The following is a 15,413-nucleotide window of genomic DNA, read 5'->3' on the forward strand; positions in this document are numbered from 1 at the left end:
CGTACCAGATCCGACGGAACGATCTGAAACAAACCATTCGATCTGCCAGAATTAAATCGCCTGGCGCAGCGTGATGAAGCAGTCTGGCTCGTCTGTCACCTGGCACCAATGTGATGTAGTAGTACAGTAAGGCGGCGGCGGTGGTTGCATGGGTCGCGGCGGATAGTCAGCGCGTCGATGCTAGGCACGTAATTTACGGCCCACTGGCTGGCACAAAGTGGGTCTTGTGCTAGCCGTGCACGCTAAACCATGCATCCCTGCAACATCTGGTCCCCTTACCCACGTCTGATGGAAGGGACGTTGGAGCGCCCCTTCCATCTGTTGGTCTGCGGCTTCCTCATCTGTTTTCTCTTCCGCGAGGCTGCATCCTACACCAGTCCTTCCTTCTCAACACACGTCGTGGCGAAGACCACCACATCGATTGTTGCTCTCTGACAGCTCTGCCCTCCAAGTCGGGGTCCACACCGTCCGTGTTCCTCTGCGCGCTGCTGTCGTTCTCCGCGCCAACCTCCACGCCTCGACTCGCACCCGTCAGTACGCTTGCGAGACGCGCTCCCACGCCCGACTGTACGTATCCATCCCCCATCACCGCCATCAACCACCGTCTCCTGACTCATCCAGACCGACAGTCCGGCCATCACTCAGTTGCTACAGTCTGCTCTTCCCCTCCATCAGACTATTCCGTCACTGTCGCAGCTTCAGTAGCGCAGACGTCGCATTGTAGCCAGATCGGTCGCAAGCAGCCTTCATGGCACAACACCAGCAACCCTCGCCCACTACGGGCATGCCTCCGCATCATGTAGGGCAGCATCATCCCGCGCACGCGCAGGTGAATGGACACCCGCCGCACGCGACCCAGCCCAAGACACCATCGCAGTACTTGGGGCAATTGACCGAGGCTGTATGGACTCAGATGGGTAAGCCAGTATCCCATGCGCGCATGACCGACACAGACTAACACCCAACAGGCTCCCTATCTGAGCAAATGCAAGACTTAGAAGGCGCCATGCAATGCTACGAACAGGCCTTGAAGTTCAACCAGTGGTCTGTGCCAGCTATGCAAGGTATTGCGTGCATTCTGCGCACCAAAGATGCCTTTCCAGCAGCTGTCGAATACTTGCGCACCATCCTCAAAGTCGACCAAGCCAATGGCGACGTTTGGGGCAGCCTCGGTAAGAAGTCTGCGCGCATCACTCGCGAACCATCTCACTAACAAAACCAGGTCACTGCTACTTGATGATGGATGACTTGCAGCAGGCGTACTCTGCCTACCAGCAGGCGCTGTATCATCTGTCTGACCCAAAGGAGCCCAAGCTCTGGTATGGCATCGGAATACTATATGACCGCTACGGATCGCTTGAGCACGCCGAAGAGGCCTTCTCGCAGGTAATGCGCATGGAGCCTACGTTCGAAAAGGCAAATGAGATCTACTTTCGCCTTGGCATAATCTACAAGCAGCAGCAGAAGTTCAACCAGAGCTTAGACGTAAGCATAATTGGATCTCATCACACGGAAGCCTCTAACATTTGACAGTGCTTCAAATACATCGTCACCAATCCTCCTCGCCCACTGACCGAAGAGGATATATGGTTCCAGATTGGACATGTGTACGAACAGCAGAAAGAGGTTTGTCTCACCAAGCTTCGTAAGCTTTCACCACTGACATGACGATTAGTTCGAAGCAGCCAAGGGCGCCTATCGCCGGGTTCTCGAGCGTGATGCCAACCACGCCAAGGTCCTACAGCAGCTGGGTTGGCTACACCACCAGCAGAGCACCAACTACGCTAGCCAGGAGCAGGCCATTGAGTACCTGGAGAAATCTGTTGCTTCCGGTAAGCATTGTATCCCCGTGTGATTATGCGCGTGTATCTAACCCATTGCTCTAGATCAAACGGACGCGCAGAGTTGGTACCTGCTGGGACGCTGCTACATGTCACAGCAGAAGTACCCCAAGGCGTACGAGGCTTATCAGCAAGCTGTGTACCGTGACGGCAGGAACCCGACCTTCTGGTGCAGCATTGGTGTACTGTACTACCAGATCAACCAATACCGCGATGCGCTAGATGCATACTCCCGTGCCATCCGTCTCAACCCCAACATCTCAGAAGTCTGGTACGATCTCGGCACACTGGTAAGTGCTTGATCGTCCCTGCGCTGGAAGCTCTTCACTAACAATGGCACAGTACGAGTCCTGCAACAACCAGACAGCGGATGCACTGGACGCATACCAGCGCGCGGCCGACCTCGACCCGTCTAACGTACACATTAAGGCTCGCCTGCAGCTTCTGCAGAACGGACAGACATCTGCCGGCGCCCCGAACCAGGGCAATGCTCCTATACCACAAGACGTGCACCCTCAGGCCTACCAGCCTGCCTCTGTACATGGTCCTACTGCTCCGCAATGGGGCGCACCTCAGCCCCAGCAGCCTCCGCAAGGTCCCGCTCCTCCAGCCCTAGCGCCCGGATGGGATCGCCCTCTGGCACAGATCCGCGACCCTGGCCTTCCACCACAGCAGCTGAACCCATATGAGCAGCGCGAGGGCATCCGACCGCCTACACAGCATGCTCCCCAGAGGCCCGTAAGCCCCCGACAGGAAGCTCCCAGGTCATACGCAGAGCCTCCTCGTCCTCCCACAAACGGACCGGGACCTCAAGGGCCAGCTGGTCCCCCACCTCCCGGACCACCCGGGCCAATGCGCCGTGGCATGTCTCCATCACCGAAGACACACCACGCTGCTCCCAGCCCTTACCACCCTCAGCCGCCGCAGCTGACACCGCAGGCGGCTCATGCGCAGCCACAGCCACCTCTGCCCCTACACCAGCAACAGCAGCCACCTCAGCCTAACCGTATCTCCAACCCGAACTACGGTCCTCACGCTGGTAGTGTTCCTCCTCCACCCCCGCCCCCACCTACAGGTCTCGGTGGCCCACCATCTCAGGCCTCTAGCCAGAGTGGCGTACCCCCATACGGTGTTCGCCCTGCCAGCCCACCTCCGGAAGTGCGCCCGATCGTTGAGAATCGAGCGGGATCTCCACGCAACGGATATCAGGGACCGTACCAGCACCATGCTGATCCTTCTGCTACCGGTGGCATTGCTAGCGGAGCTCCTCCACCAGCTTCTGCACAGACAGCTGCTGAGCAAGCTGCCCGCGAGCGCGACGACCGACCGCCGACTGCTCCACCGAAGCGACACCGCGAGTGGGAGGAGAATGACCACGCGAATGCAAAGCCTCCCATGAACGACGAGAAGCGTCAGAAAATGGAAGAGCCTCACAGCCGCCGTCCAACTCCCCCACACCGCATGTCGTCTCCCCAGGTGCCGCGCCAGAGCCCTCAGGAAGGTCCCGACCCCCGGCGCTTCAACGATGGCTATCACCCGTCCGAGGCTGCTCACCACCCGCCGTCGCTCCCACCCATGGCAGCTGCGCGACCACTATCACGCATGTCGGAGACACCAAAGCAGGAGCGCATCGAGCGACCTGAGCACCACGAGCCGGCTGCCCGCCAGATGGACGTGGATGAGAACTACGATGATGAGGGTGATGACGCGAAACCTATCGCGCCCAAGTCTGAGCGCAGCAGCCCTCGCAACGCGCCTACCAACGGCGTTCCTTCTCATGCTCCCACGCCAGCCGAGCAAAAGTCTTAGGATGATTTCATGGAACTCTTCGGGCAGGGCTAGAATTTTGACTGGGCTTTACTTTCTTGTTTTTGCAATTAGTTACATGAGATTTGGGGAGTTGGGGATGTCTAGTTGGAGGGCAAAACATGGAAGAGACGTGGTAACGTACTTCCGCATGGCGATGATACCCTGCGCGCCTTACATAGTCCCCGCGCTTTTCGAGTGTTGTATGTATTCCTTAATCACCCACGAGAATGAAAATGCGATTATCACTATATACCCTTTGCCTTGGTGTGCACTATGACTTGATCGTAGCAATTTAGTGACTATTGTTCATCCGTAGCGTAGGTGGTGCCATTCCTCGCAGTGATCAAGGTCGGCGCAAATGGTGGGGTTGCTCACCTGCTCGTGGAAACGCCCGCAGTTAGCTGCTGTTGCGTCATCGCAGCGCGCTGCATCGCGAAATCATGGAAAGGCTTCTCCAACATCTACCTCGTTATACTGTACATCCTGACTACACGAAGCTCTTTTCTGTCTCATATATTCCCAAACGACTCACGCGCCATAACAACAACCCATCCTCCTGTATCGCTGTCCGAAATCACCAATCCACACGTCGCACCTTCCACTCCATCGTCTCCGTCTCACGTCCTTTCCAACCCATACGTGCTTGTTGCGTCAAAACCGTTCGCCTGACCGCTCTTCGTGACATGTCTTCCGACGCCGACTACGCCGCTTTTCTCGACAAAGCAAATCAGGACACTGGCTCTGCGGAGGCCAAGGACGTGTCGCAGAAGAAGAGCTATGGCACCAAGAGCGTGAACACGGCCGTACCCAAAGCGCTGGAACAAGTAGAGGAGTACTATGTCAGCGACTCAGATGAGCCGTTTGAACCGGTTGCGTTAGAGTTTGATGGCGACAGCGTGTCTGCTGGTGGGATTCCCCTCATTTACGCGCACAGCGACGACAAGCCTCACGAAGTATAACATGCGCTAACATACACACAGACGATTTGAAGAAGCTCATCGGAAGCGACTCGGTAGAAGAGGTCAAAGGCACCGGCTTCGAGAGCCAATACAAGAAGATCATCGACGCGGTGAAGGCAGCCGGTGCCGGGACCGTCAACGTATACCGAGTGGAGCTGTCGGGCACCAGGGCAGAGTACTACGTGGTAAGCGTGGACAAGACGGAAGGCAGGATCGTGGGTCTCAAGGCTCTTGCCGTAGAGTCGTAAGCAGCAATGCACCGGGAAATGAAGACATGAACACGATCACGATGCGTTGCGCCGGATTATACACATGCCGATCTACATCGAACACGTTCCTTCCTGCGATGATGGGGCTCGGTTGCCCATGGCGCGAATAACGCCGTTTGAAACACGTCGCGCTCGCTGGGTTATGGTTGACAGTCAACGGGTCTCACTGACAAGATGGTGGAGCGTGCAGGTTAATGATGCGACGTCAGAAATTCGATTAGTAGATGTAATCTGCTGGTAGATCTGCGCTACGTGCATCTCTACATACTGTACGGTTGTCATAGCTTTGGGCTTCAGTGCGGACTTGTTTTCTCCAACCTCCCCTTCAATTATCGTACATGTTTGGATAAGGAAACATGTATGCATGGTCGCATGATGCCTGTGCGTGTATGCACGCGGCAATGGTGAAGTCCATGCCACACGCATGAGTCGCGCGGCGTACTTCCAACCGCCAGTATTGCAAGAGACGTCCAGCAGGCTCATTGCTCGACTTCAGCTTGCGCGACATATAGATAGTTCAGCCTCGTGTACGTCAAGACCTCAGCCTTGCAATACGGTGTCGATATATAGTTTGATTGGCTGTTCAGACACACTAGTTCGCCTAATCCGGCTATGCCTCGGCCGGACGTTGCAAAGTTCCAGAACCGGGCGGTCAGCTGCGCCTCCGAGCTTCATTTCGGGTGTACCCTAGGGAGCGCTTGGCCCCGGGCAATAGGATCCAGCAGTCTCAACCAGATTGGAAGCCGACCGATACGTGTCGGGAAGCCTAGGACGACGGCAAGCTGGATAGACCGGCGTGGAGCGGGTTGATTAAGATGCAGACGACGATAGGGAACGGTAGAGACGAAACGGATGGGCTAGAGCATTGGCCATTGCATGTCTCGGGGATCCGAAAAGAAGGTGAGGGACGTGGGAAGGATCAAAAAGGATGGTGTCAGATCGCCACGCTATCTTCGGCAGCGATACGGTGGGCGACCTGGTCAACACGAGATAAGATCGTGAAGTTACATGTACGTTTCTCAACGGTCGTGAGCACGAGGCACGTTCTTGTAAATGGTACCTTGGTACAAGTGCGGTAGCAAAAGCCGCTTGCGAGGATGGGGGATTGCGGTTATTATATGTGGGCAGACGCGTAATGGTAGAGGCGATGATCTTAGGCTATCGATTGCGCGTGCAAAGACGCGGATGCGCGTTTGGATTCTTGGAATGCCATGTTGAGGCGCGGGATATGCAGAGCTAGCGGTGGAGATGCAGCGTGCAGGCGGTTTCTATAGAGACAATCGTGTGTACCGTGGAGAGGCTGCAGGTGAGGGGGTGTTGAGGGGCGTGACTTGCTGGTTGAAGGCGTCAAAGTTTGGGTGACAGGCAGACAGACAGACAGCAGGACGACGGGCTTCACGCATGACATGGCAATTTGGGTACTTTTTGACAGGCTCCACCATAGGAGAGGAGTCGAAAAGTGTTGAAACGGGCTTGGTAAATTTAGCAAGGCTCTCCCGCTGGTGTGCGTAAGCGGGCCTTTGAATCTTCGCCGCATGCAAGCGCCGTGGCAGCGACGATTGGCCGCTCCTTAGTCGAGCTTCGAGATCTTCGCCCTCCCTGGAGTCCGTGTGGGCCCGACTCAGGAACAAAGCCCTAACCTCTCCCACCACCCACCGCTGCTTGCCACTCTCTGACCACGGCGCCGTCGCTTGTTGTGTTCCTGTCACTATCCCACAACATATCAGTGCCTCTCTTTGTTGCATTATTTCCCGCATCATTACCATCGCCATTCTAATCTGCACCTTCCAGCCCAGTGCGTCCTGCGTCATCCGTCATTCGCGCCTGCTGCCGTTGACCAGCGCCTGCCCTGCCAAGTCCCTTATCCTGGGCGCCCCCGTTTGGGCCAGGAGCCATCGATTCACCTCCCCTTGAACCTCGACCTCCCCCATTTTTCCTCACGCCGCCCTCCTTCCTGCTCCTCGACGCCCAGCAGCGATACCGAGCAGCATCGCATCACGAGTGGAGGATTTTCGGCTTCCCGCGTGCTTTACCTGACACCACTAGCTGCAGCATAGCCCCTGTTAGGATTTCGCCCACCCGCGTGCCATAGGTTACCGCAACACTCGTTTTCCACCTGCATACCGCCTACGACGATTCATCCTCTTCACTTCGCTCTGCTATCCGAATAGCAGCTAGCCAGAAACTATCGCCAACCCTCACCGCATACGCTCCCTCGCACCATGATGCCGCAATCGCCGAGGGGAGACGGGCCTCCCCATCTCCGCCTCAACTCGGGCTCCCACGAGCCCAGGACCGACGACAACTCGATGCCTGCTGTGCGACCCAACACGGCACGAACCAACTCGGCGCGCTCGTTAACCCAGCCAATCCGCCCCGGCACCGCCCCAAGTCAAGGCATCCGATCGCCAGGCGCGCCTGACGTATACAGCAATGCGTCCATTGCAGAGTCCGCCGAGATGTTGCTCCCACCGCAGAAGATCCGGACGCAGCGTTCCTACCGAGACGAATCGCCCATGCAATCGCCCTCTGGCTTTTCCTCGCGGCGGACAAGTTGGAGCTCAGACATGACGGGAGGGCCTTTTGCTTCGCCTTTCGACGACTCGAGAGCGCCGTCGCGGGCTGGCAGCGAGGAAGATCTCAACACCCAGACTGTCTCTGAGAAGTTCAACATTCACCCTTCGGCTGGATTGTTGCTCTTCCCGGAAGACGTGGAGAAGGACGACTATCTGCATAATCCCGACCCGAACGAGAAGGATAAGAGAGACTGCGATGTCTTCACACGGAGAGGTATAGTCAATTTGGGTGGTTTGGCTATCCTCGCGCTCGGTCTTCTCATGCTTTTCATCGGTTATCCCGTTCTGTACGTATTTGCGACTCCGACGATCTTCGACTCTACTAACGCGTCGCAGCACGTTCGTCGAGGACCTCACGGCACCAGAACGAGGCCCATGCACAGACAATCCTCTGTGCATAGAAGGCAAGCAAAACGAGCCGCTACTCAACAACCTAAGAAAGGGCCTCATTGATCCCGATACGCCCAAGGAGGCCATGACGCGAACATCGTACAACGGCGAGGAGCAGGTCTTAGTCTTCTCGGACGAGTTCAACACTCCCGGTCGCACCTTCTACGACGGAGATGACCCATTCTTCCAAGCTGTTGACATCTGGTACGGTGCTACTATGGATTTGGAGGTAAGTTTCGAAATAGCCATCTTCAAATTGCAGCGCTGACATGTTCCAGTGGTACGACCCAGATCAAGCTTACACTGAAGACGGCGTTCTCGTCCTGAAGTTCACCAAAGAGAAGAGCCACGGCCTCGATTACCGCTCTGGTATGATTCAATCGTGGAACAAGCTCTGCTACAAGGGTGGACATTTGGAGGCCAGCATTTCGCTACCTGGTCGTGGCAACACGAGTGGTTTCTGGCCCGGTTTCTGGACTATGGGCAACCTGGCTCGCCCCGGTTACCTCGCCTCGACCGAGGGTCTTTGGCCATACAGTTACCACGACAAGTGCGACATTGGTATCACACCGAACCAGAGTTCATACGACGGTCTCAGCTACTTGCCTGGTATGAAGCTACCCGCTTGCACCTGCGAGGGCCAAGACCATCCCAGTCCCGGCAAATCTCGCAGTGCTCCGGAAATCGATGCTTTGGAAGGTTCAGTTCATTTCCTCGGCCCCGGAGAGTCTAATGCCATTGGTGTCGTGTCTCAGTCCTTCCAGGCAGCACCCTTTGATACATGGTACATGCCTGACTACGGTAAGGTCTTTCACTTCCGTTTGATTGGATCCAACTAATGTTTGACAGAATACATGGAACTCTACGACACCTCGATTACCACCATGAACGCCTACAAGGGTGGTCCCTTCCAGCAAGCTATCTCTGGTTTGACCAACTTGAACAACGACTGGTACAACGGCAAGCAGTACCAGACATATTCATTCGAATACAAGACCGGCGACGAAGGCTTCATTACCTGGTATGTCGGAGAGGACAAGACATGGACCATGACCGCACCAGCGACGCGTGCCAACGGTAACATCGGCACGCGAGTTATCCCGGAAGAGCCAATGTCCATCATTGCCAACTTCGGAATGTCGAACAGTTTTGCAGCCATCAACATCGAGGACATCGAGGCGCATGACCTCCCGGCCAAGATGCGGATAGACTACATTCGCATCTACCAGCCAAAGGACAACCAGATCATGACTTGTGATCCCGAGGGCTACCCTACTACCGAATACATCAGGAACCACCCTGAGCCTTATGCGAACCCTAACATCACTGACTGGTAAGTTTATACATCGCATCTGTCATGATGGTACTAACATGAACCAGGAAATCCAGCAAGTACGACTGGCCCAAGAACTCCTTCATGGATGGTTGCAAGGCAGAAGTGGAGACCTAGTGACCTGCAACTTCCCAGAGACTGCTGGCTTTCGGTCTCTGTTGTCATCACTTCCCTTGTGTCGACTACCTTACGTGGCCATGGCAGTACGACGAATACCCCTCAAGATTGGAATTCCCTCGCAAAAAAGCACGTTAATTATAGATCATCGTTTCCTCTTTTCGACCTTTTCGAAGGCCACATTAGCATTTGCATGGAGCCGGGGGCGTTTACGACATTTCGAATCTCATATGCCTTCGCCTTCGCCTTACTTGGGGACCCAAGATGTTATCTGGCCTGCGTGCGACTGTCCGGTTTCCTGGGACTAGGGGTCACTACTTCAGCGCTCCACCGCCACGCCGATACACAAGCCGCCGGTCGCTCGCTTCGACTGCGCGCTTCCCTCCGTCTATTGAACGATCCCCTTTCAGCAGCGGCTTCGTCGGCAAAGAATTTTTCTCAACCTTCTCACATATAAACGGCGCGCGCAACTCTGTATATCACGGCATCTGTTCTTCCATGCATCGCCTGTACAAAGCATACTTGCAACATCAAGACTTCTCAAGACCGCCTTTCTGTTTCCCGTCTTCTTTACTCATCTTCTTCCGAGGGTCTTGGTCAAAGTGGAGTTGCTGGGCGGCGCCTTACAACTTCCAATCACCCCAACTTCTTACCTTTCATCTGAATTGTTGTCTTGTAATGCATCGCTTGGCTTCTATTTCTGCTGCTTCATCTTTTTTTGATATTGTTGGATATTTTGGGAGCAAACATGGCAAAGGATTACTGGGGATGGAATGATGAATGAGGAAATCTTGTCTTTTTATATTGATATATCCGGGCGTTTTTAATGTTTAGCAGAGGCAGAGGATGTAGATGTGAGAGAAGGGGTTGAGGGGGGCGGTGGCGGTGGTGGAAGAAGCTGCTGCTGTTGTCGGTAGAAAGGAGACATATGAATGGTGTTGGACATGGGAGAGAGGGGGAAGAGTAGACAGGAAACAACATACCCCCTCATGTGTATACTGAGAGTTTATTCAATCAAGTTCAACAAACAGCACTTCTTCTCTTGCATGTATGAGGCTTGTGGACGTGTGGTATGATATGAAAATGCCATTCAACAAAGGATACACAGGTGTCTGGCTTAAGATGTGGCAGTGCAGTCCTGCAAGTCCGTTCAACATATCCTCACCAAGACTCGAAAGCATAAGGGACCAGTACCCATACGTCACAACATAACCAGTATCAACAACATATTCACATTGAAATCCCATTCGTCATTTCCCAGAACGCCCACCATTCAGTCAATTATCCCAAGAATACGTACAGATATGACTAAATACTAATAAAGAAGCTCTTCTCCCCTTCCTTCGGCTCCACCCACGCACGCTTTAGAATGGGGTCCGCACAACTGATCCTTATCCGCTCGACCGTCGCAGGCGACGTAAGCGACAAAAGCGACGTCTCGCCAAACTGTGCGCGCGCAGCTTTGAGCGCGTCGCGGATGGCGAAGAAGACAGCGCTGCCCATGAAGAGGGGGGGTTCGCCTGGTAGCATCAAGTCAGTAAACAGACATCTGGCACAAAGGAAGACGAGTAGGCAAGGAGAAAGGAAAAGGGGAAAAAAGAAGACAACATACCAACACCCCTACTCCTCTGAATCGTCCTTAGATTCTCCCAGTTGACGTCTTTGAGCAAACTGACGTTCATGATTTGAGGCACATCCCTAAACCCAGGAATCTTATAATTCCCCGGCCCCTTCGTCGCCACACCGCCCGTACCCCTCAACCACAAACTCTCCTCGGTAGTAAACAGCCCCTGACCCTGCACAAACGCGCCTTCAATCTGGCCGTAGTCGATCGCAGGATTAATACTCCTTCCTACATCCATTTTGATATCGGCGCGACGCGTCGTCCAGTCACCGGTGAGCGTGTCGATTTCGACCTCGGCAGCGGCTACACCTTGGGTGAAGTAGAAGAACATTTGGCCCGTGTTGGCGCCCCAGACGTAGCCTATGTCGGGGGTTTTGTAGAAACCCTGTGCGGAGAGGTTGACGCGGGAGAAGTAGGCGGCGTGGGCGAGGTCTTTCATGGGGGCGTCTTGGCCTAGTTTTTCGCGGAAGGGGGCCAGGCGGGCGTTTAGTTCGAGGCAGGCGTTGTGGATGGCGTAGCCGTTTAGGTCGGAGGAGGCGGAGGCGGCGGTCGAGGAACTGTTTGCGACGGTGTTTGTGGCCGTTTCGCTGATGAAGACGGAGTCGAGAGGGACGCCGAGGGTTTCCGCGGCGATTTGCGTCATCTTGGTGTGTAGGCCTTGGCCCATTTCTGTGCCGCCGTGCGCGACGAGGATGCTGCCGTCGTGGTAGATGTGGACGAGGGCGCCGGCTTGGTTGAGGAAGAGGGCGGTGAAGGAGATGCCGAATTTGGTGGGGATGATGGAGAGACCGCGTTTGTTCCACTTGTGTGTTTTGTTGAACTCTTCGATTTCCGCGCGGCGTTGGGCGTAGGCTGATTCTTCTTGGACTTGCTTGTACATGAGTGGGACGTACCAGTCCTTGATTTCTTGGTTGAAGTGCGTGATCATATTTGTCTCGGCAGAGTACATGTTGATTTCTCGTAGCTTCTCCACGGGGATGTTGAGATGGTCGGCGACTTCTTCCATGTAGGTCTCTGCGATGAACATGCCCTGTGGTCCACCGAAGCCTCGGAACGCGGTGTTGGAGACGGTGTTTGTTTTCGCGACACGTCCGCGGACGTGGATGTTGGGTATCGAGTAGCAGTTGTCGATGTGGGAGAGAGACCGCTCGACGACTGCACCAGAGAGATCCTGACTCCAACCACCATTGCAGAAGACGTCTGCATCAAGGGCTTGCAGCTTACCGTCCTTGTTGACGGCAACTTTCCAGCGAGCGAGGAAGGGATGCCGTTGTCCAGAAGTCATGATATCTTCGTCCCGGTTCAACATGCAGCGTACAGGTCGACGAACCTTGTTCGCTGCGCAGGCCACGATGCCAGCGAGCTGGACTGAACGCGTCTCTTTACCACCAAAACCACCACCCATGCGCTTGACACGAGTGACAATCTTGTTGGCGGCGACACCGACGACCTTGGACACGTATGCTTGTGTCTCGGCTGGGTTCTGGGTACTGCTGAAGATCTCCATCTCGCCATCCTCAGGCTTGGGGACGGCGACACATGCTTGAGTCTCAAGGTAGAAGTGCTCTTGACCACCCATGCGCGCTACACCAGTGAAGACGTGATCGGCCTCCGCAAACGCCTTCTCAGTATCTCCCTTCTGGATGTGACGGAAGTGGTTGAAGTAGCTATCTTTCTCGATGGCCTCTTCAATTGTGAAGATAGCTGGAAGCTCCTCATACTCGATCTTGACAGCACGTGCGGCCTGCTCTGCATGTTTCGCTGTGTCAGCCAAGATCATACCGATTGGCTGACCAGCAGTGAAGACTTCATCGAGAGCGAAGAACGTCTCATCGCATGACGGCGCACCCCACCAGTTGGCTTCTGGGGATGCAAGATCCCTGTGGTCGACGTACGTAACAACACCAGGAAGTTCGAGAGCGGGTTCGGCATCGACGGAGAGTAGCTTGGCATGCGCCTTTGTCGAGAGCACCAAGCAGCCGTACAACTCATTCCTTTGCAGGGGAATATCGTCAGTGTACTGCGCTTCTCCAGTGCACTGCTTCATAGCCGCAACATGGTTCTTCGACTGCCCGACTTCATTCTGGATGTAAGCCTCAGCCGCCTTGTCGTCCTTCTTGCCCGAGCTGATATCTCTTTCAATCTCGCCGATTGCGTGTGTATCGACTTCAACTTCCTCAGCGTGCAGCTCAGCCAGGATTTCATGGTAAAACTTGTAGAAGAAGCCGAGCGCGAGAGACTTCCTGTATGTCGCCATGCCACCCGGGACACCGAAGCGCAAATCAAAGTCTTCTTCGAGCTTGTCCATGACGCCCTCCAGTGTTGGGAGATCAGAGAACTTCTTCCCTTGGAGGAAGTCCATTGCTTTCCGCGCGTGGATCGTCGTAGGTGCCATACCACCGTATACCAGGTCCACACTCTCGACTGTGTGCTGATCGTCCAGTGATATCCTCAAAGCAGCATTCACGATCGCAATATCGTCATCTTTCCTCTTTGCCTGCTTGTACGCGCGGATGTACTCGCCCTTCTCCTTTGCAATCGGGATCTTCAAACCAGCAATGATGGCATCCGGTGGCAGTGCAGTCTGCCTGTATCCCTTGAAGAACGTCGACATGGGAATCTCCGTCGTCTCCTTGAGGCTCTTCGCTACGAGCGTCGCGTTTGTCGCAACAAATACCGGATTCAGGTCGGAGATGGGACTCGCTGTCGCAAGGTTGCCAGCCGGTGTGCCCACATTTCTAATCTGTCGTCCAGCAAAATATCGTATCTGCTTAAGGATGGTGGCAAATGGCTGACCCCGTACCGGTCCGTAATGTTCGAGAGCGTCTTTGCAAATCTCCTCCAGATCCGTGAGCACAACGTTTCCGCCGATTTCGAGATGATCGTCGTGCAGCTTGAACTGTCGTAGTTCCGCAATGTCACCGACAAATACCGAGGCGTTGTAGTTCATACCTTTGAACTTGATCTCGATTTGTGTCTCGGTCGAGCCACCAATGAGCTTTGCGGAGGGATAAACGTCCTTGATCTCCAGTAGTTGTTGCAAAGTCGTTGGTTTGAACCACCTCTTCTTCTTATTACCGAACGCCAATGGCTTGAACTCGTGTTTCCGTAGCTGTGGAGGAAAAATCAACTCCGTGTCTGGCTTATACTCTATGAATCCGGGTGGTGTGAATCGCTTGATCGGTTGGTCGTCATCAATGTTCTTGCCGCAACCCCCGCCATTCGCACCGTCCTTATCCATACAACATCCGCCTCCACCATTGGCCTTTGCCTTCGCGCAGCCTGACTTCACGCTGAAGCTCTGCGCCGCGTCTAATATCGGCCTGTATCCAGTACACCGACAAAGGTTACCATCGAAGGCTTCCTCAACTTCGAGTTCGCTTGGCCCAACATTGTTGCGGAGGAGAGCATATAATGACATTACGATGCCTGGTGTGCAGAAACCGCATTGGCTGCCATTGCCTTTTGCTATCCTCTCCTGTGCAGGATGTGGCCGCTTTACATTGCCAATTCCCTCCACTGTTATGACGTGTTTGCCGTCTACGCTGACGAGGGGTGCGAGGCATGCGTTTACGGAGGCGTGGTAGATCTTGTTCGTTGTGGGATTGAACTGCGATATAACCTAGCAAATTGTCAGTTCTCGCCCTTGATATCTTGACCAATCTTTCCGATGGTCCCAGAACCAAAGATCATTATCTTGCACTCTGCATCCAGAGTCCCCCACCACAACCATGAGATAAAGTAAAGTGGCAAACATACCACAGTACAAGCACCACACCCACCCTCCGCACACCCCAACTTCGTCCCCGTTAACCCAATCCCCCTCAAATACTCCAACAGCGTAACCTCAGGATCCGCGCTATCCAACACCACTTTGGTGCCATTCAGGTAAAACCGGAGTGTATCATCGTACTCGGCCGTGACTTCGTTCAGCGACTTGGTCGCATCGTTCGACACGGCTGGTTGTGGGGATATGAGACCCGGCGCCATGTTTGCCACTCGCGGTGCTGTCGGTAATCAAAGGAAAAAGAGAGACGTAGAAGACACAAACACAGGCGAGAGGAATGGGAAAAAGAGAGAGGGAAGGCAGGAATGTCACAATAGGTATCACAAGCTTGATCCTCTAGCTGTTCAGGGTCCTGTCCGTCGGGCTTGTGGGGAATAAGCAAACTAGTTATGGCAAGCGCGGCGGCATGAGGGATTGCAGCGGCGTGGAGCATCGGGAGCATGTATTACATGAGTTAGTTGAGTACTCTAGTTGGTGGACAAAGTGGCTTTGGCGAATCAGCATCAACGCGTTTGTCCCTTATCTTCGTACGCGGTCTAGGTTGCATAGGCAGTGGAGGCTCCGCGTGCAGGAGCTCGCCGATGGCCGTAGTTCGCGTTCTTGCCCCTCCATAGCCCCACCCCACGCCGCACGTGAGCTGTCAGGTCGCTTCCCGCCTACTGCCCAGGATGGCGAGGTCCGCTGTTGTCGGAAAGGAAGGAGGATGCC

At 54.7% G+C, this 15,413-nt stretch overlaps 4 protein-coding genes across 4 annotated transcripts; 3 read left to right on the plus strand and 1 right to left on the minus strand.

Moving 5' to 3' along the window:
- Positions 1-913: 913 nt before the first annotated feature.
- On the plus strand, positions 914-3,650 carry J4E93_005779 (uncharacterized protein; the record flags this gene model as incomplete). Its single annotated transcript, XM_049343698.1, has 7 exons — positions 914-917; positions 969-1,172; positions 1,223-1,485; positions 1,534-1,626; positions 1,676-1,832; positions 1,887-2,131; positions 2,184-3,650. 7 exons carry the CDS (start codon positions 914-916, stop codon positions 3,648-3,650), a joined length of 2,433 nt encoding a protein of 810 aa, XP_049198931.1.
- Positions 3,651-4,333: 683 nt separating this feature from the next.
- Positions 4,334-4,857, plus strand: J4E93_005780 (uncharacterized protein; the record flags this gene model as incomplete). Its single annotated transcript, XM_049343699.1, has 2 exons — positions 4,334-4,556; positions 4,631-4,857. The coding sequence occupies 2 exons, from the start codon at positions 4,334-4,336 to the stop codon at positions 4,855-4,857; spliced, it is 450 nt and encodes a 149-aa protein (XP_049198932.1).
- A 2,243-nt stretch (positions 4,858-7,100) lies between these two features.
- J4E93_005781 (uncharacterized protein) lies at positions 7,101-9,294 on the plus strand (the record flags this gene model as incomplete). The annotated part of the gene is made up of 5 exons (XM_049343700.1): positions 7,101-7,741; positions 7,791-8,073; positions 8,123-8,645; positions 8,694-9,177; positions 9,225-9,294. The coding sequence occupies 5 exons, from the start codon at positions 7,101-7,103 to the stop codon at positions 9,292-9,294; spliced, it is 2,001 nt and encodes a 666-aa protein (XP_049198933.1).
- Positions 9,295-10,602: 1,308 nt separating this feature from the next.
- J4E93_005782 (uncharacterized protein) lies at positions 10,603-14,908 on the minus strand (the record flags this gene model as incomplete). Its single annotated transcript, XM_049343701.1, has 3 exons — positions 10,603-10,814; positions 10,907-14,540; positions 14,678-14,908. 3 exons carry the CDS (start codon positions 14,906-14,908, stop codon positions 10,603-10,605), a joined length of 4,077 nt encoding a protein of 1,358 aa, XP_049198934.1.
- Positions 14,909-15,413: the final 505 nt, after the last annotated feature.

The sequence above is a fragment of the Alternaria ventricosa genome (genome assembly GCF_023758065.1).
Source record: "Alternaria ventricosa strain BMP 2768 chromosome Unknown scaffold_9, whole genome shotgun sequence".
Taxonomy (NCBI): Eukaryota; Fungi; Ascomycota; class Dothideomycetes; order Pleosporales; family Pleosporaceae; genus Alternaria; species Alternaria ventricosa.